General features: G+C 35.4%; 1 protein-coding gene across 5 annotated transcripts in view; it reads right to left on the reverse strand.

Moving 5' to 3' along the window:
- BBS9 (Bardet-Biedl syndrome 9) overlaps window positions 1–15,105 on the reverse strand; it is a 453,658-nt gene that overhangs the window by 210,853 nt on the left and 227,700 nt on the right. For all 5 annotated transcript variants that reach the window (XM_089917019.1, XM_089917020.1, XM_089917021.1 and 2 more), the window contains one exon: window positions 13,098–13,250. In XM_089917019.1, coding sequence (XP_089773145.1) covers window positions 13,098–13,250 — 153 coding nt within the window. The remainder of the gene's footprint in view (window positions 1–13,097; window positions 13,251–15,105) is intronic.

Genomic DNA, 15,105 nt, shown 5'->3' on the forward strand with positions numbered 1-15,105 from the left:
CCCATTTACGATAAAAACCCTCCAGAAAGTAGGCAAAGAGAGAACTTATCTCAACATAATATAGGCCATATATGACAAACCCACAGCCAATATGGTTCTCAATGGTGAAAAACTGAAACCAATTCCACTAAAATCAGGAACAAGACAAGGTTGCCCATTCTCACCACTATTATTCAACATAGTTTTGGAAGTTTTAGCCACAGGAATCACAGAAGAAAAAGAAATAAAAGGAATCCAAATAGGAAAAGAAGAAGTAAAGCTGTCACAGTTTTCAGATGAGATGATACTATACATAGAGAATCCTAAAGATGCTACCAGAAAACTACTAGAGCTAATCAGTGAATTTGGTAAAGAATCAGGATACAAAATTAATGCACAGAAATCTCTTGCATTCCTATACACTAATGATGAAAAATCTGAAAGAGAAATTAAGGAAACACTCCTATTTACCACTGAAAGAAAAAGAATAAAATACCTAGGAATAAAGCTACCTAAGGAGACAAAAGTCCTGTGTGCAGAAAACTATAAGACACTGATGAATGAAATGAAAGATGATACAACAGATGGAGAGATATACCATGTTCTTGGATTGGAAGAATCAACATTGTGAAAATGACTATACTACCCAAAGCAATCTACAGATTCAATGCAATCCCTATCAAACTACCAATGGCATTTTTCATAGAACTAGAACAAAATCTTTCACAATTTGTATGGAAACACAAAAGACCCCGAATATCCAAAGCAATCTTGAGAACGAAAAACGGAGCTGGAGGAATCAGTCTCTCTGACTTCAGACTATATTACAAAGCTACAGTAATCAAGACAGTATGGTACTGCCACAAAAACAGAAATATAGATCAATGGAACAGTAGAGAAAGCCCAAAGATCAATCCACACACATATGGTTATCTTATTTTTGGTAAAGGAGGCAAGAATATACAATGGAGAAAAGACAGCCTCTTCAATAAGTGGTGCTGGGAAAACTGGACAGCTACATGTAAAAGAATGATGTTGGAACACTCCCTAACACCATACACAAAAAGAAACTCAAAATGGAGTAAAGACCTAAATGTAAGGCCATACACTATGAAACTCTTAGAGGAAAACATAGGCAGAACACTCTATGACATAAATCACAGCAGGATCCTTTCTGAACCACCTCCTAGAAACATGGAAATAAAAAACAAATGAACAAATGGGACCTAATGAAACTTAAAAGCTTTTGCACAGCAAAGGGAACCATAAACAAAATGAAAAGACAACCCTCAGAATGGAGAAAATATTTGCAAATGAAGCAGCTGACAAAGGATTAATCTCCAATATATACAAGCAGCTCATGCAGCTCGATCAAAAACACAAACAACCCAATCCAAAACTGGGTAGAAGACAAACACATTAAAGAATGCTCAACATCATTAATCATTAGAGAAATGCAAATCAAAACTACAAGGAGGTATCACCTCACACCACTCAGAATGGCCATCATCAAAACATCTACAAACAGTAAATACTAGAGAGGGTGTGGAGAAAAGGGAATCCTCTTGCACTGTTGATGGGAATGTGAATTGACACAGCCACTATGGAGAACAGTATGGAGGTTCCTTAAAAAACTAAAAATAGAACTACCATATGACCCAACAACTCCACTACTGGGCACATACCCTGAGAAAATAATTCAAAATGAGTCATGCACCATAATGTTCATTGACGCTCTATTTACAATAGCCAGGACATGGAAGCAACCTAAGTGTCCATCAACAGATGAATGGATAAAGAAGATGTGGCACATATATACAATGAAATATTAGCCATAAAAAGAATCGAAACTGAGTGATTTGTAGTGAGGTGGATGGACCTAGAGTTTGTCATACATAGTGAAGTAAGTCAGAAAGAGAAAAACAAATACCGTATGCTAACACATATATATAGAATCTAAAACAAAACAAAAAAATGGTTATGAAGAACCTAGAGGAAGGACAGGAATAAAGATGCAGACCTACTAGAGAATGGACTTGAGGACATGGGGAGGGGGAAGGGTAAGCTGGGACAAAGTGAGTGAGTGGCATGGACATATATACACTACCAAATGTAAAATAGATAGCTAGTGGGAAGCAGCCGCATATCACAGGGAGATCAGCTCGGTGCTTTGTGACCACCTAGAGGGGTGGGATAGGGAGGGTGGGAGGGAGGGAGATGCAAGAGGAAGGAAATATGGGGATATATGTATATGTATAGCTGATTCACTTTGTTATAAAGCAGAAACTAACACGCCATTGTAAAGCAATTATACTCTAATAAAGTTGTTTTAAAAAAAAGTGAATAGGATTGTTAAAAAAAAAAAAGTTATGTTTAGTCTACACTGCAAAAAAAAAAGAAAATTAAAACCAATGACAACCAGGAGTTTCTGACCACATCCCAGTTTTCAAAAAGTTATTATTCTTTTTAATTGTGGTAAAACAGAACATAAAATTTACCACCTTAGGTATTTTTAAGTGTACAGTTCAGTAGTGTTAAGTACATTCACATATTGTGAAAAAAAAATTCACACTTAAAAAATTATGATTATAACATTTTTTTAAATTATTTAAGAATTTAAAGTCATCTAAAACAAATGTATGTCATTTTTTTTTGTATTCCTTCCAAATCTTTGCACACTTATGTATTATAGATACATCTATTGGAAACTTACTATATAGTAATCTGCGCTTTCCAATTATTTAAAATGTTTTAGGGGCTTCCCTGGTGGTGCAGTGGTTAGGAGTCTGCCTGCCAATGCAGGGGACATGGGTTCGAGCCCTGGTCCAGGAGGATCCCACATGCCGTGGAGCAACTAAGCCCATGTGCCACAGATGCTGAGCCTGTGCTCTAGATCCTGCACACTGCAACCAAGAGTGGCCCCTGCTCACCGCAACTAGAGAAAGCCCATGCACATCAGCAAGGACCCAATGCAGCCAAAAATAAATAAATTAAATAAATTAATTAAAAAATAATAATAAAAAATAAAATAAAATATTTTATATTATTCCAGTTTTTAAAATAATAAGAAATGATATATCTTTTTTCATTTTTACTTTTCATTTCTAAGAAATGAAAGCTGATTTATAATTTCTTGCAAAGGTGATTAATACTGTAAATGAACAACTTGATGAATGTATTTTTTTTCCTTTGTGAACTATTTTCTTAGATAAACATCCAAGAATAGAATTATAGGGTGAAAACATGCAAACTCAATTTTTTTACTGCCATCCCATCCTTTTATTTTTTTAACTTACCTCTCCCATTCATCCCCAAACATATGGTTACATTTTTTTGTGCTCCCTTTATCATCTGTTTATTCCATCTCCTTTGGAAGAGAAAGAACTTTTTCTTAGCTCTTAAGTGGTTATAAGGAAAACAAATGCAGCAACATCATCAAATCCCTGATACTTCCTTCTCAGTCTATCAGCATATTGTTTTTTACTTGCCAATGCAAAGAGGAAAGTAGGCCTCTGAATGGTTTCATCACATATTCCTTTGTTATCAGCCAACATCATGCTCATTTAAAAAGTCACAGACCAAAAAGCTCTTAGATTTTTGCGTGACTTAAAATGATCTTTATATATCAATAACACACAAATAAACAGAGTAGAAGGCAGTTTTAAGTACAGAAAAAGTAACAAATAGCAAACTCCAAACCACAGGATCTCTGTTTAAAATTATGCCTAATACAGCCTCTGTTTTGCCGAAAAGAAAAACCAGCCAAGTGCCTTTCTAAAACATTAATGGCTATCAGTCATTACATCACACATATGTCATCTGACACAATTAAACTTTTAGATTAGTAAACACTTTTCCCTTGTTACAACAGAGGGTTAGTGTTCAAGCAGAGAGTAAAAAAATCTTAGTACACATAAAAGCATCAAAACACAGCCAAACCATAGGGTAAGTCTAAATTTTCCCTATTTCAATTCAACCAATGAGTCCTGCTTTGACAAACAAATACACGTGAAAATTTTATAACATCAGAGAACTTATTTTCCAAAGCTTTTCTGCCAAATGCAATAAGCACTAGCATTTGATGGCAAAGAAACTGAACTTCAGTATCAGTTAAATTAACAAACTCACCTCTTCCTCTGATACCCAAGTTTCAGATGTAATACACATTTGGGGAACTCTCCAGAAGATTTTCTTACCTTCTGATAGGTGTATATACAATGAATATTGGATGTTCATGAATATATACACATCATAAATATGTACAAATATTTTGCACAAATCTGCTTTTTCTTCAACCTGACTGTAGTTTTGCTAAAGAAAACTATGATGTCTATTTCCCACTGGAAATAATTTAAGTACAAATGCCACAAGACATACTAAAACATGGACTTTGGAATAGATGGCTTAATAACTGTGTAACACTGAGCAGGTTGTTTAACCCTGCTGTAAGTCTCAAGTTCTTCATCCATAAAATGGAAACAAGAATGCCACCCTCACAAGATGGCTGTATAAAATGATAAATAAATGAAATGTACCTCAGACTCAACAGATGCTCAATAAACATGAATTTCCCTTCTCTTCCCATACTTTTTCTCTTAGGTCCTCCAAAAATATATTCAGTTGGTTGACAAAGCAGGATTCCAATTATCCAAAAGAGGAAATTTAGGTTTCTAACTGCTGAAAAAAAGAAATTCTTGACACGGTTACTTTCTTTCAACATTATGCCTCTAGAACTAGAAGTAAAGGTGAAAGTTCTTTCAAACAGTAAGACTTTTTTCCCAAAATTCTAGAATAAGTTATAGAAATTGTGGTGAGCAACTGGAAAATCCTCATTCACGGGAAACCACATCCTTCCCATGTAAGAATCACGGGGTGCTTTTCCCAGAGTGATAGTCCTAGTCCTCTCTTCTAGCTTCAGCTATAGGATGACCTCAGTAAAGGGTGCTTGGTAGATGCCCCCAGTGAAGTCTGATGTGATGGTACGTAGATACTATACAGGAAAGGCATGGTACTAAATATATAATGTGGTGCTGTGGTTTTGGGGTTCCTGTCCAATCAAAGATAAGGATATAAGAAATAACCTGCAGTTAAAAACAGGAGAAAAGTGGTTGGCTGAAGCCTTTGTGCACCAAAACTCATAACTATTCACGGTGCATCTTGAAGCCAGTGACCCACAGGATGGAAATCTAAAAAAAGGCTGCCACCCACAATATGCCTAGAGACAGCTAATTGCAGGATGATATTCTTAAATGAGATAACCCTTGCCACTTCATTGTCAGTTAACCAAGATGCCTTTCCCAGAAAGAAGTCTTTGAGCTTATTCAGAGGAGCTCATTGATGCCCACTGCATCCCTTTTTGTTCATCTTTGGGGAAACTTATAGGTGGTTTTGGGGTAGTGGTAATAAAACCAGTATGTCTTTGAATTCTACTCTGTATTTGAGCTCCCAATTGTCTTGTTCTACTCATTAAAAGTTAGTTAGTATTCCAACAGGGCAAGAACCACCTACATTATTTGAGGGGCCCAGGGCAAAATGAAAATATGGGGCCTCTTGTTCAAAAAGTATTAAGAATTTCACGACGGCTACCACAGAGCATTCAACCAAACACAGGGCTCTGTGACTGCATAGATCACACACCCATAACGCCCACCCTGCACAGGACTATGGTGGGGACCTACAAGGACACTAGATAACAGATTCCATCCCCGAAACAACTGACCATAACTAAGCACATAGGTAAGTATTCAGGCAGTTTCACTAGCCTGAAAACAGCACAGATGCTCTGTTTGCTTTAAATAACTCTTGACAAATCTAATTATAAGAGAAATTATCTTTAAAATCCATAGACCATAACTGATTATGAATTAATAAAATTTTAATAACAACAAAAATTTAGGTTTCAAAGTTAAAAGTATAGAAAACCTAAGTTCAAGGATTAGGAAAGGTTGAAAAAAATTATCTTTCAAAACATTTTGCTAATTTAGTATATGCTCATTTAGAATTAGGGTAAATTGTAAAACTGCCCACAGCTCTCGACTCAAATAAAGAAGCAGAGTCTATTTCCCCAACCCTTTGATCTGGGTTGATCAAAACCAGTGGGGAGTTAGAGACATGGCACAGGCAGAGCCTTGAAGAATACTTGTGCACCGGGGCCTGTAGACACCATGTAAACAAGCCCAGGCCAGCCTGCCACACAGGAGACACGTGGTACAATCACCCCATCTAACTGTGAGCCAAATGCCAATACGTAAGTAAGCACATTCTAGGCCATCCAGTCCCCAGCTGAGCAACCAGCTAACCAGAGACACAGGAGTGAATTCAAACAAGAACAGCCAGCCATGGCCCAGGTCAACAGAACTGCCCAGCTGATTCAGAGACTCATGAACAATAATGAACTGTTGTTTTAAACCACTAAGGTTTGGGGTAGTTTGCTATACAGTAAAATTGTTAAATGATACAAGTAGTATTTCAGCTCAGTAAGAGAAAAATGGATTATGCAGTTAACAGGGGCTGAGACAACTAGCTCACCATTTTTGGCGAGGAGATTAGCTTCTCACTAAATTGCAGAATACATTCCAGATGGATTAAAAAAGTATATATAAAGAATAATAGCGGGCTTCCCTGGTGGTGCAGTGGTTGAGAGTATGCCTGCCGATGCAGGGGACACGAGTTCGTGCCCCGGTCCGGGAAGATCCCACATGCTGCGGAGCGGCTGGGCCCGTGAGCCATAGCCGCTGAGCCTGCGCGTCCGCAGCCTGTGCTCCGCAACGGGAGAAGCCACAACAGTGAGAGGCCCGCACATCGCAAAAAAAAAAAAAAAGAATAATAGCATAAAAATGTTAAAATAAATTATAAGTCGATAATACTCTTGGCATGGGAAGACTTTCCTAGACAGAGAAACCTAAAGGAAAAAGATGAATAGACTTTATTATGTAAATACTTTATAAATTTTACTTGTCTAAAAAACATCATAAATAAAAATAAAAGGCAAATGACAAATTGGTAAAACTTCTTTTACATATGAAGAGAGATTACATTCCTTACATACACAAGGTATTTTTTATGCATGACAAAAGTATGCTAAAAGATTGCCACTCTTAATATACACAAAATAAGAAAAAGCTGAACTACCTGATATACTATTGAACAAAAGGTTTTACATATGTAAATCACAAGAGAAGAAAGATAAATGGCCAATTAACATTTTTTAAATGTTCAATCTCACTGGTAAGCAAAGAAAGAAAGATTGAAATAAGTCAAATTATTTTTTCAGTTAAGAACTGTAAAGATCAAAACAATAATACCTACAAAATAGACATTTTTATATACTGCTGGAGTAACTATAATTTAGTACATTTTTGCTAAGCAATATGTATGTGTACGTGTGTGTGTGGTGTGTGTGTGTGAGTGAGAAATATTTTTTGATTGAGAAATTTTCCTTCTAAGAATACATCCAGATGAAACAATCAGGGATTTTGGGAAGATGGCCACTTGACCTCATGATCCTGAAGTGCCTTTCTTTTGGTATCCTCTCTGGAACCAAACACCCAAGGCAGTTACACTAGAGGAGTTTGGGGATGCCCCTGAGGATACATGATCTTCATGTTTCTTAGCTGAGATCTAGATTTGTGATGCTGACAGATAACCACGTTTCAGAAAGATGATGTATTATAACCTCTTTTTTCTGATCAATGAATAGCACCATTTTTAATATGGCATAACTTATTAGTCAAATAAAGATGAAAAACTATCCTCAGAATTGTAGTTAACATTTGTTGAGAGATTATTGTGTTCCAAGCACTATTCTAAGCAATTAATGTCTTTACACATTTCAGTCCTCACAACAAGCCAATGAAGGAGGCACCATTCTACAGATGGGAAAACTGAGGTTTAAGAGGGTTTTGGCTTTCTTTTTGTTTAAGTAATTTGCCCAAGGTCACAGAGCCAGGACTGGAATACAAGTAAGCTGTCTCTAGACACAGAGTTCTTAATCATTATACTAGAATAAGTCAGATACGCCATTTCAAACCCTAGAACATTTATTAGCATGCATTTAAAGGAAACAATGTTGGATGTCTTACCGCAACCTTAGAAGCAGTGGCTTTCTCTAACAGGCTCTTGCTGGACCATATTCAAAGGCACCTACATCCCAAGTCACTCGAAGATTGGAGACCCACTTCACTGGCCTCACCATGTAAACTAGTGGTACCCAGAGTTTCTGCTAAACACCAAGGGCACAGAAGCCATTCTGCCCTCCCACCCTGACCTTACCTACTCCTGTACCTGGTACATTGACTTTTTGGCTCCTAAATAACAATAGCTATCATTACTGAGTGCAGAGCTAGTAAGCCAAACTTTGACCTCAGAACCTACGAACGTACCATCACTAACTCTATTACATGAGTAAATGTACCATACCAACTATTTCACATTACAGCCAACTCAGCAATGCTTAATCATTCGTATATGAAGGGACTTGGCCTTCACTTTCAGTTTGTCCTAAGGACTTTACTGGAATTCACAGCAGTTCCTGTATATCTAGCACCCATAAGACCCCCAAACTTCCTCAGTTCTACATTTCTACATCCTATCTTCACTGTTCAGAGGACATTTTATGAAAGAAATTTTGTTTCCAAGAGAAAGAACCCAACAATTACGTAAATGGAAAATGAAGACAATCAAACTTTTCATGCTTCTGGACAGGTATTAATACTGAAAGATCTCAAATAATTCTCATTACACCTAGAATATGATGAAATTTTCATTATACTTACAATATGATGAAATTTAACCTCTGTATCTGCATTGAGATATTTCAACAGATGATTATTTCATACTTAACTCTGGCACACACATACTCACAAAAAAGGAATAGAAAAGATTTCTTTAGTTAAGAATTTTCAGCAATAAAACCTTCCTAGCTATGGCAGTTTACCTGAGTCCTCCAACAATATTATTTAGGAAGCGAGGAGAGTTTCATTTTTTTAGTGGCTTTTGAGGATTTTAGAATAAATCATCCTAATGATTCATGAGCCTGAACTGAAAGAATTCTCTGCTGCTCTGTTCTTTGTAGGATTGCCCTTATCCAAGACATCCAGTTTCAAGAAATTATCTTAGTGGCAAGAAAGCATTCATTCCTAGAACAAATGTTTATTAAGCACCTATAACATGACAAGAAATGTATTGTGCTAAGAATATAGTAGTGAATAAGACAAAAGAAAAAAAAGGTCCCTGCCTTCAGAGAGTTTACACACTAGTTTTAGGAGGATACAGACTTCTGCTTCTATTTTCACATAAAGCAATTATCACCACTTCATTAAATGATGACAATATAGCATCTTCCAGATGCCTGGTGATAAATGGACAGGAAGTAAATTTATCAATGTACAGCTCAGAATGCTTATCCAACTAAAACTAAAGTGGCACTAAGATCCACAGAAAAGAGAAAATTAAAAGCCCCTTGCACATGAGAAAACAAGGACTCCACACAGGTAGCAGAACTAATTTTAAACTGACACATTAGGAAAACACTTTACAAATCTAGTGACACTCATGCAATGGTGTTATGCCATGGAGAGTAAGGGCAGGCTCTAGCACAAATCATTACTTCATGGGCTTGGCTAATCTGCCAAGTAAGTCATCCAAGTAATCTGCCCCCTAGCCAGGCAAAGTATAAAGATAAGTTTACACTAAACCAAAGGTATGTGATAGTGAGGTATGTCATACACCTGTCTAGTCACAATAGAATTGTCTAAAAGGGATTTTTCTCAGTGTTAGACTCAGCGTTAAAACTATTTTTAAGATTTATCTTTCAATAAACTGTGTTTTTCCATACTACAGAATGTCTAGATTACAGAATACTATGCAGCCATTACAAACAGAGAAGTAGATCTACATAGTGTGAAAAGAGCTCCAGTACATACTGTTGGAAGAAAAACACAAAAGAGAGGCAGACTAATACATATAGTATGATACTATTTATGAATTTTTTAGCCTCACAAAACAACATTTTGTTTTTGAATGCAAAGAAAAGAGGTCTAGAAAGACACAAAAACATACAAAAGTGATCATATTTCTGAGAAGATGATAAAGAACTAAGTTCGAGAATTTAGCATTTTGTATAATCTTAATATATATAATAAAACTAAGTAGTAAATTGCATTAAAACTAAGTCAAATTTCTTATAGTATTCATATGTTTCTTTCAAAAGCTTGTTCATTCTCTTTTTTGATCTAAAAAGAATGGAGACTTAACACATAGATTCAAGCAAAACGCTATGGTTTTGATCATCTTGTCCATACTAAAAATCATGGAAAAACCCAACCTGGAGTTAAGCAGAAAAAAATAAACCCCAGAACTGAGAATGTATAAAAGACAAAGGAAGTCTTGCTATATAGAAAATATGGAAAGCATTAAATCAAGCACCCTCATCAAACCCCTTTAAAGACCCCTCTGCCATTGTGTCCACAAAAAGATACAGCACCATTAAAGATAAGATTCAGTGTTTCTTCAGCCCCAAGTGCAGGCGTGGCAGGAAACCTAAGAATGAGATACGTCATCAAAGAGATATGAAGAAGAAGGAGGAGGAAAAAAAGAAAGAAAATGAAAAACAAACCAAAACAAAAAGTGTACCAAAGAGAGAAAAAAGAAGTCTGGAACAGAAAGAGCGTTAGTGTCTACTAACCTAAGAGTCACATAATTGCTCCAGCACAAAAGAAATTGGCAGTCTATATTTGTAGAACAATTTACCAAGCATTTCTACATCCATTATGGAATAGAATCTTTGTAACAACACAGTGAGTAGTTATTCCATTTTATAGAAAGAAACTGAAGTTCTGGGAAGGTAAGGGAATTGCCAAAAGCCGCATAGCTAATAAGTGACAGAACTGGGGTCTTTGGACTTCAAGCCCAGTGTTCTTTCCAATACCCTACTATTGTTATAGACTGTCCCTCAAATTGCTACTAATTTTCAAATAATAATGAAAATTTCAAGAAGCAAATGTATTATCGATACATTTATTGATGTTTACATGGTAAGCTATTTTTCTTTCCTCTAGAAAAGCCAACTATAAAAAAAAAAATACCTGATTCGTTCTTTCAAAAACAACAGAATGTGGTAGAGAGCAGTGGACGGGAGGGGAGTTCTGTTAATAAAAGACAACATGAGGGAGTCTTGTGTGATGGAGCTGTTTGGTGTCTTGAATGTGGTGGTGGATACACAAACCTGCATGTGTGATAAAACTGTATAGAACTTAATACACCCACAAATGAGTATAAGTAAAATTGTGGAAATCTGAAGAAAATCTATAGATTTTATCAATGTCAATACCCTGGTTGTGATATTATGCTATAGTTTTACAAAATGCTACTACTGGAAGAAAGTGGGTAAAGGATACATGAGATTTAGCTGTATTTTTTGTTATAACTGCATGGGAATACACAACTATCTCAACAAAAAAATTCAATCAAAAAATCAACAGAATATTCATATCACCAACACCGATTCTGAAACAGATCAGTGATATTGTATAGAAATATGAGAAGACATAATGCAGTTATTCAAAGCTGACTTCTTTATAGTGGAACTGGCAGAGGCATGACCCATGAAATTTGAATTTTAAAAATTATTATTTCAAGCCTGAGATGATAATTTTGAATAGTTTTTGAAGACATAATACCTTAAGAGTGAGACCCAGACCACCCTAGTCATGCAAATGATAAACCACTGGTAGAAGGACGAATCAGGAAGATGAAGAAAATAGACTTTTTGATTTAGAACAAAGGGCTATTTAAGAATTCCATCTCATGACCAACAGACACATGAAAAGATGCTCAACATCGCTAATTATTAGAGAAATGCAAATCAAAACTGCAATGAGGCACCACCTCACAACCGTCAGAATGGCCATCATTAAAAAGTCTACAAATAACAGATGCTGGAGAGGGTATGGAGAAAAGGGAACCCTCCTACACTGTTGGTGGGAATATAAGTTGGTGTGGCCACTATGGAAAGCAGTATGGAGGCTCCTTAAAAACTAAAAATAGAGGTGCCATATGATCCAGCAAGCCCACTCCTAGGTATATATCCAGACAAAACTATAATTCAAAAAGGTACATGCACCCCTACTATTCATAGCACTATTCACAACAGCCAAGACATGGAAACAACCTAAATGTCCAATGACAGATGAACAGATAAAGAAGACGTGGTACATATATACAATGGAATACTACTCAGCCATTAAAAAGAATGAAATAATGTGATTACAGCAACATGGATGGACCTAGAGATTCTCGTACTAAGTGTAGTAAGTCAGAAAGAGAAAGACAAATACCATATGATATCACTTATATGTGGAATATAAAATATGACATAAATGAACTTACCTATGAAAGAGACTCACAGACATAGAGAACAGACTTGTGGTTGCCAAGGGGGTGGTGCAGGATGGATTGGGAGTTTGGGATTAGCAGATGCAAACTATTATATACAGAATGGATGAACAACAAGGTCTTACTCTATAGCACAGGGAACTATATTCAATATCCTGTGATAAACCACAATGGAAAAAAATACGAAAAAGAATGTATATATGTATAACTGAATCACTTTGCTGTACAGCAGAAATTTACACATTGTAAATCAACTACACTTTAATAAAATAAATTTTAAAAAAAGAATTCCATCTCAAAGCATCAACTGACATAAAACTAGAAGTGTAATCTAATTGCTCTATAAGACAATTTGAGAATTATGATGATAATTATGGGATGTACTAAGAATTGTCCAATAATAACACTAATCATAATAGTACTATTTATCGAGCATATCCTATGTGCCTGGCATTAAGCTGGGTGCTTCACATAAAAGATGGAAAATCCTCACAACAACCCTGGGAAGTAAAATATGGATGGATCTAATCTAATTTACGCAAGGTCACATAATTAGAAAGTGGCAGAGCTTGACTTTAAATTCTGACTCTAAGGCTTGTGTGCTATTTCCTGCTCCATAATACATAGGAAAGAAATACCTTATCTTGATAGTCTGGTACATGACTCTAGGGTGAGGGAAAAAATTATATCCAGTAGTATAAAACTATCACTGTTATTATACTAACCTGCTTGTAAGTTCCATCTAGCAAGGTGTCCAGGTGTTGGAGAGGAGCAGGTGTTTTATCTTTGAACCTTGTTAATAGCCGGCGTTGAATGGCCCGAAATTGTACAGCTCTTTCAGATAAGAGTTCTTCTAATTTTTCACCATTTATCCGCAACTACAATGAAGAATTTCTTTAATTCAGGTTAAACGTGCACAACAAAACGTGTCTAAAGTAAGGATACTGGCAATGCCAATAAAAGTTTGAAAAGAGTAAAGAAGAAATTTAAGTGTGTTACACAGTTTAGAGAATTAAAACTGTGATATTTGATACATAAATACATAGATGATACAGTGAAATAGGTCAAATAGAAATTTAGTAAAAATGGCCCAGTTGTCATTGGGGTAAAGATAGATCATTCAATAAATGTTTGTGATAACTGATTAAATACATAAGGGAAAAAAGGAACAAGGATTTTTCCCCCAGTCTTTACAACAAAATCAATTGCAGAGGAATCAAAAGTTTAAACACAACAAAGCATTAGAAAATTATATTTTTAAAAATAATCTTAGCATGAGACAGATCTTTATAAGTCAAAAGCCACAAATACACACACACACCCCTGATAAATTACTAACTAAAAAACATTTTTTTAATTCTAAGTGGTTAAGAAAAAAGGTAGAGAAAAACATTATAAGTAAAGTGATAAGACAAACAGCAAACTGTAAAAAATAATAGCAATAACCACAGAGACAAAAAACCATGCCTATAATATCTAGAAAGCATCTACAAACTGATGAAAAAGGACCACAACCCAAACAAATGAGTAAGAAGAAGAGCAACAATCCAATAGAAAAGTGGGCAAAATTCACAGAAAAGTTAGTACAAATAGCTCTCAAACATACAGCGTTTGACCTGGCAATCCCACTTCCAGGAATTTATCCTAGGGGTGAGCTTGCAAAAAGTAATGTACACACAAGGATATTCATTATAGGATTTTTTCTGTTGCTATTATAGTAAGATAATGTTAATAATCAAAATACTCATCAATAGAGGAACAGGTTGAATAAATAAAGAGGACTTTGCAGGACCACCAGGTACTGATAAGCAATGCTAGCCAAAGATGCACTGAATGAAACAAAGCAAAACTGAAATACAGAATATCATTCATGTATTTTTTTAATCTATATAGTAATATAGTTGTGACTGCATAGAATAGTTCTAGAAAGGTCACAAGAAACTGTACACCAAAAATTGCCTCCAAAGAGGAGACTGAATAGTGGGAGGATGAGAATCAGAAACGACTCTTTTCAGTATAACTCCTCTCATAACTTTTGAATTTAATAAATTAAAATAAAGAAAGCTAGTCAAAGTCATAGGGAATACTCCATGAATGCAGATCATGTGAACTGCTAATTCAACTTAACAAAACAGTCATAACTAGTTCTGAAGTAAATATCATATTCAAAATGTTCAGAAATCAAACATATTATAGTTTACATTTCTGATATCAAACCAAATTTCCTTACCTTTTCAGTGCATGTATGGAGAACAGGCACATGATTGGAAAAAAAACTTGGAATTTTATTAACTTCTTTTAACCCCAGTTTCAGAAGCATTAAGTAGCTAACTAAATCAAAGTATATTCTCTTGAAGGAAAAAAAAAAACTTTCATTACCAAAAGTTAAGTAACATAACAACTAAATTTTTAAAAAAGAATATTAGAGTTATCAATAACTCACCCTTTTAATTATATGATTTCCTGCTATAATACTTTATTCCTCAATTCATGAAACAAAAAATTTTTTAAATATTCTCAAAACTGAGACATTAGCCAGGTTATCATTCCTTTGAACGAGTAACAAAACAGCAGTGATTGAAATGTTTTCACATGTCAAAATTTCAACATTTAACAAATATTTATTGATCTTAGTGCCACGCAGTGTTCTAGACTCTAGGAATTACAACAATGAATAAAACAGACAAAAATTCCTGTTTTCAGGGAGCTTACACTAAGGGACACATAGATTCC

The sequence above is a fragment of the Delphinapterus leucas genome, chromosome 9 (assembly GCF_059928025.1).
Source record: "Delphinapterus leucas isolate spDelLeu-1000000601 "Yukka" chromosome 9, BTC_Dleu_Yukka2, whole genome shotgun sequence".
In the NCBI taxonomy this organism is placed as follows: Eukaryota; Metazoa; Chordata; class Mammalia; order Artiodactyla; family Monodontidae; genus Delphinapterus; species Delphinapterus leucas.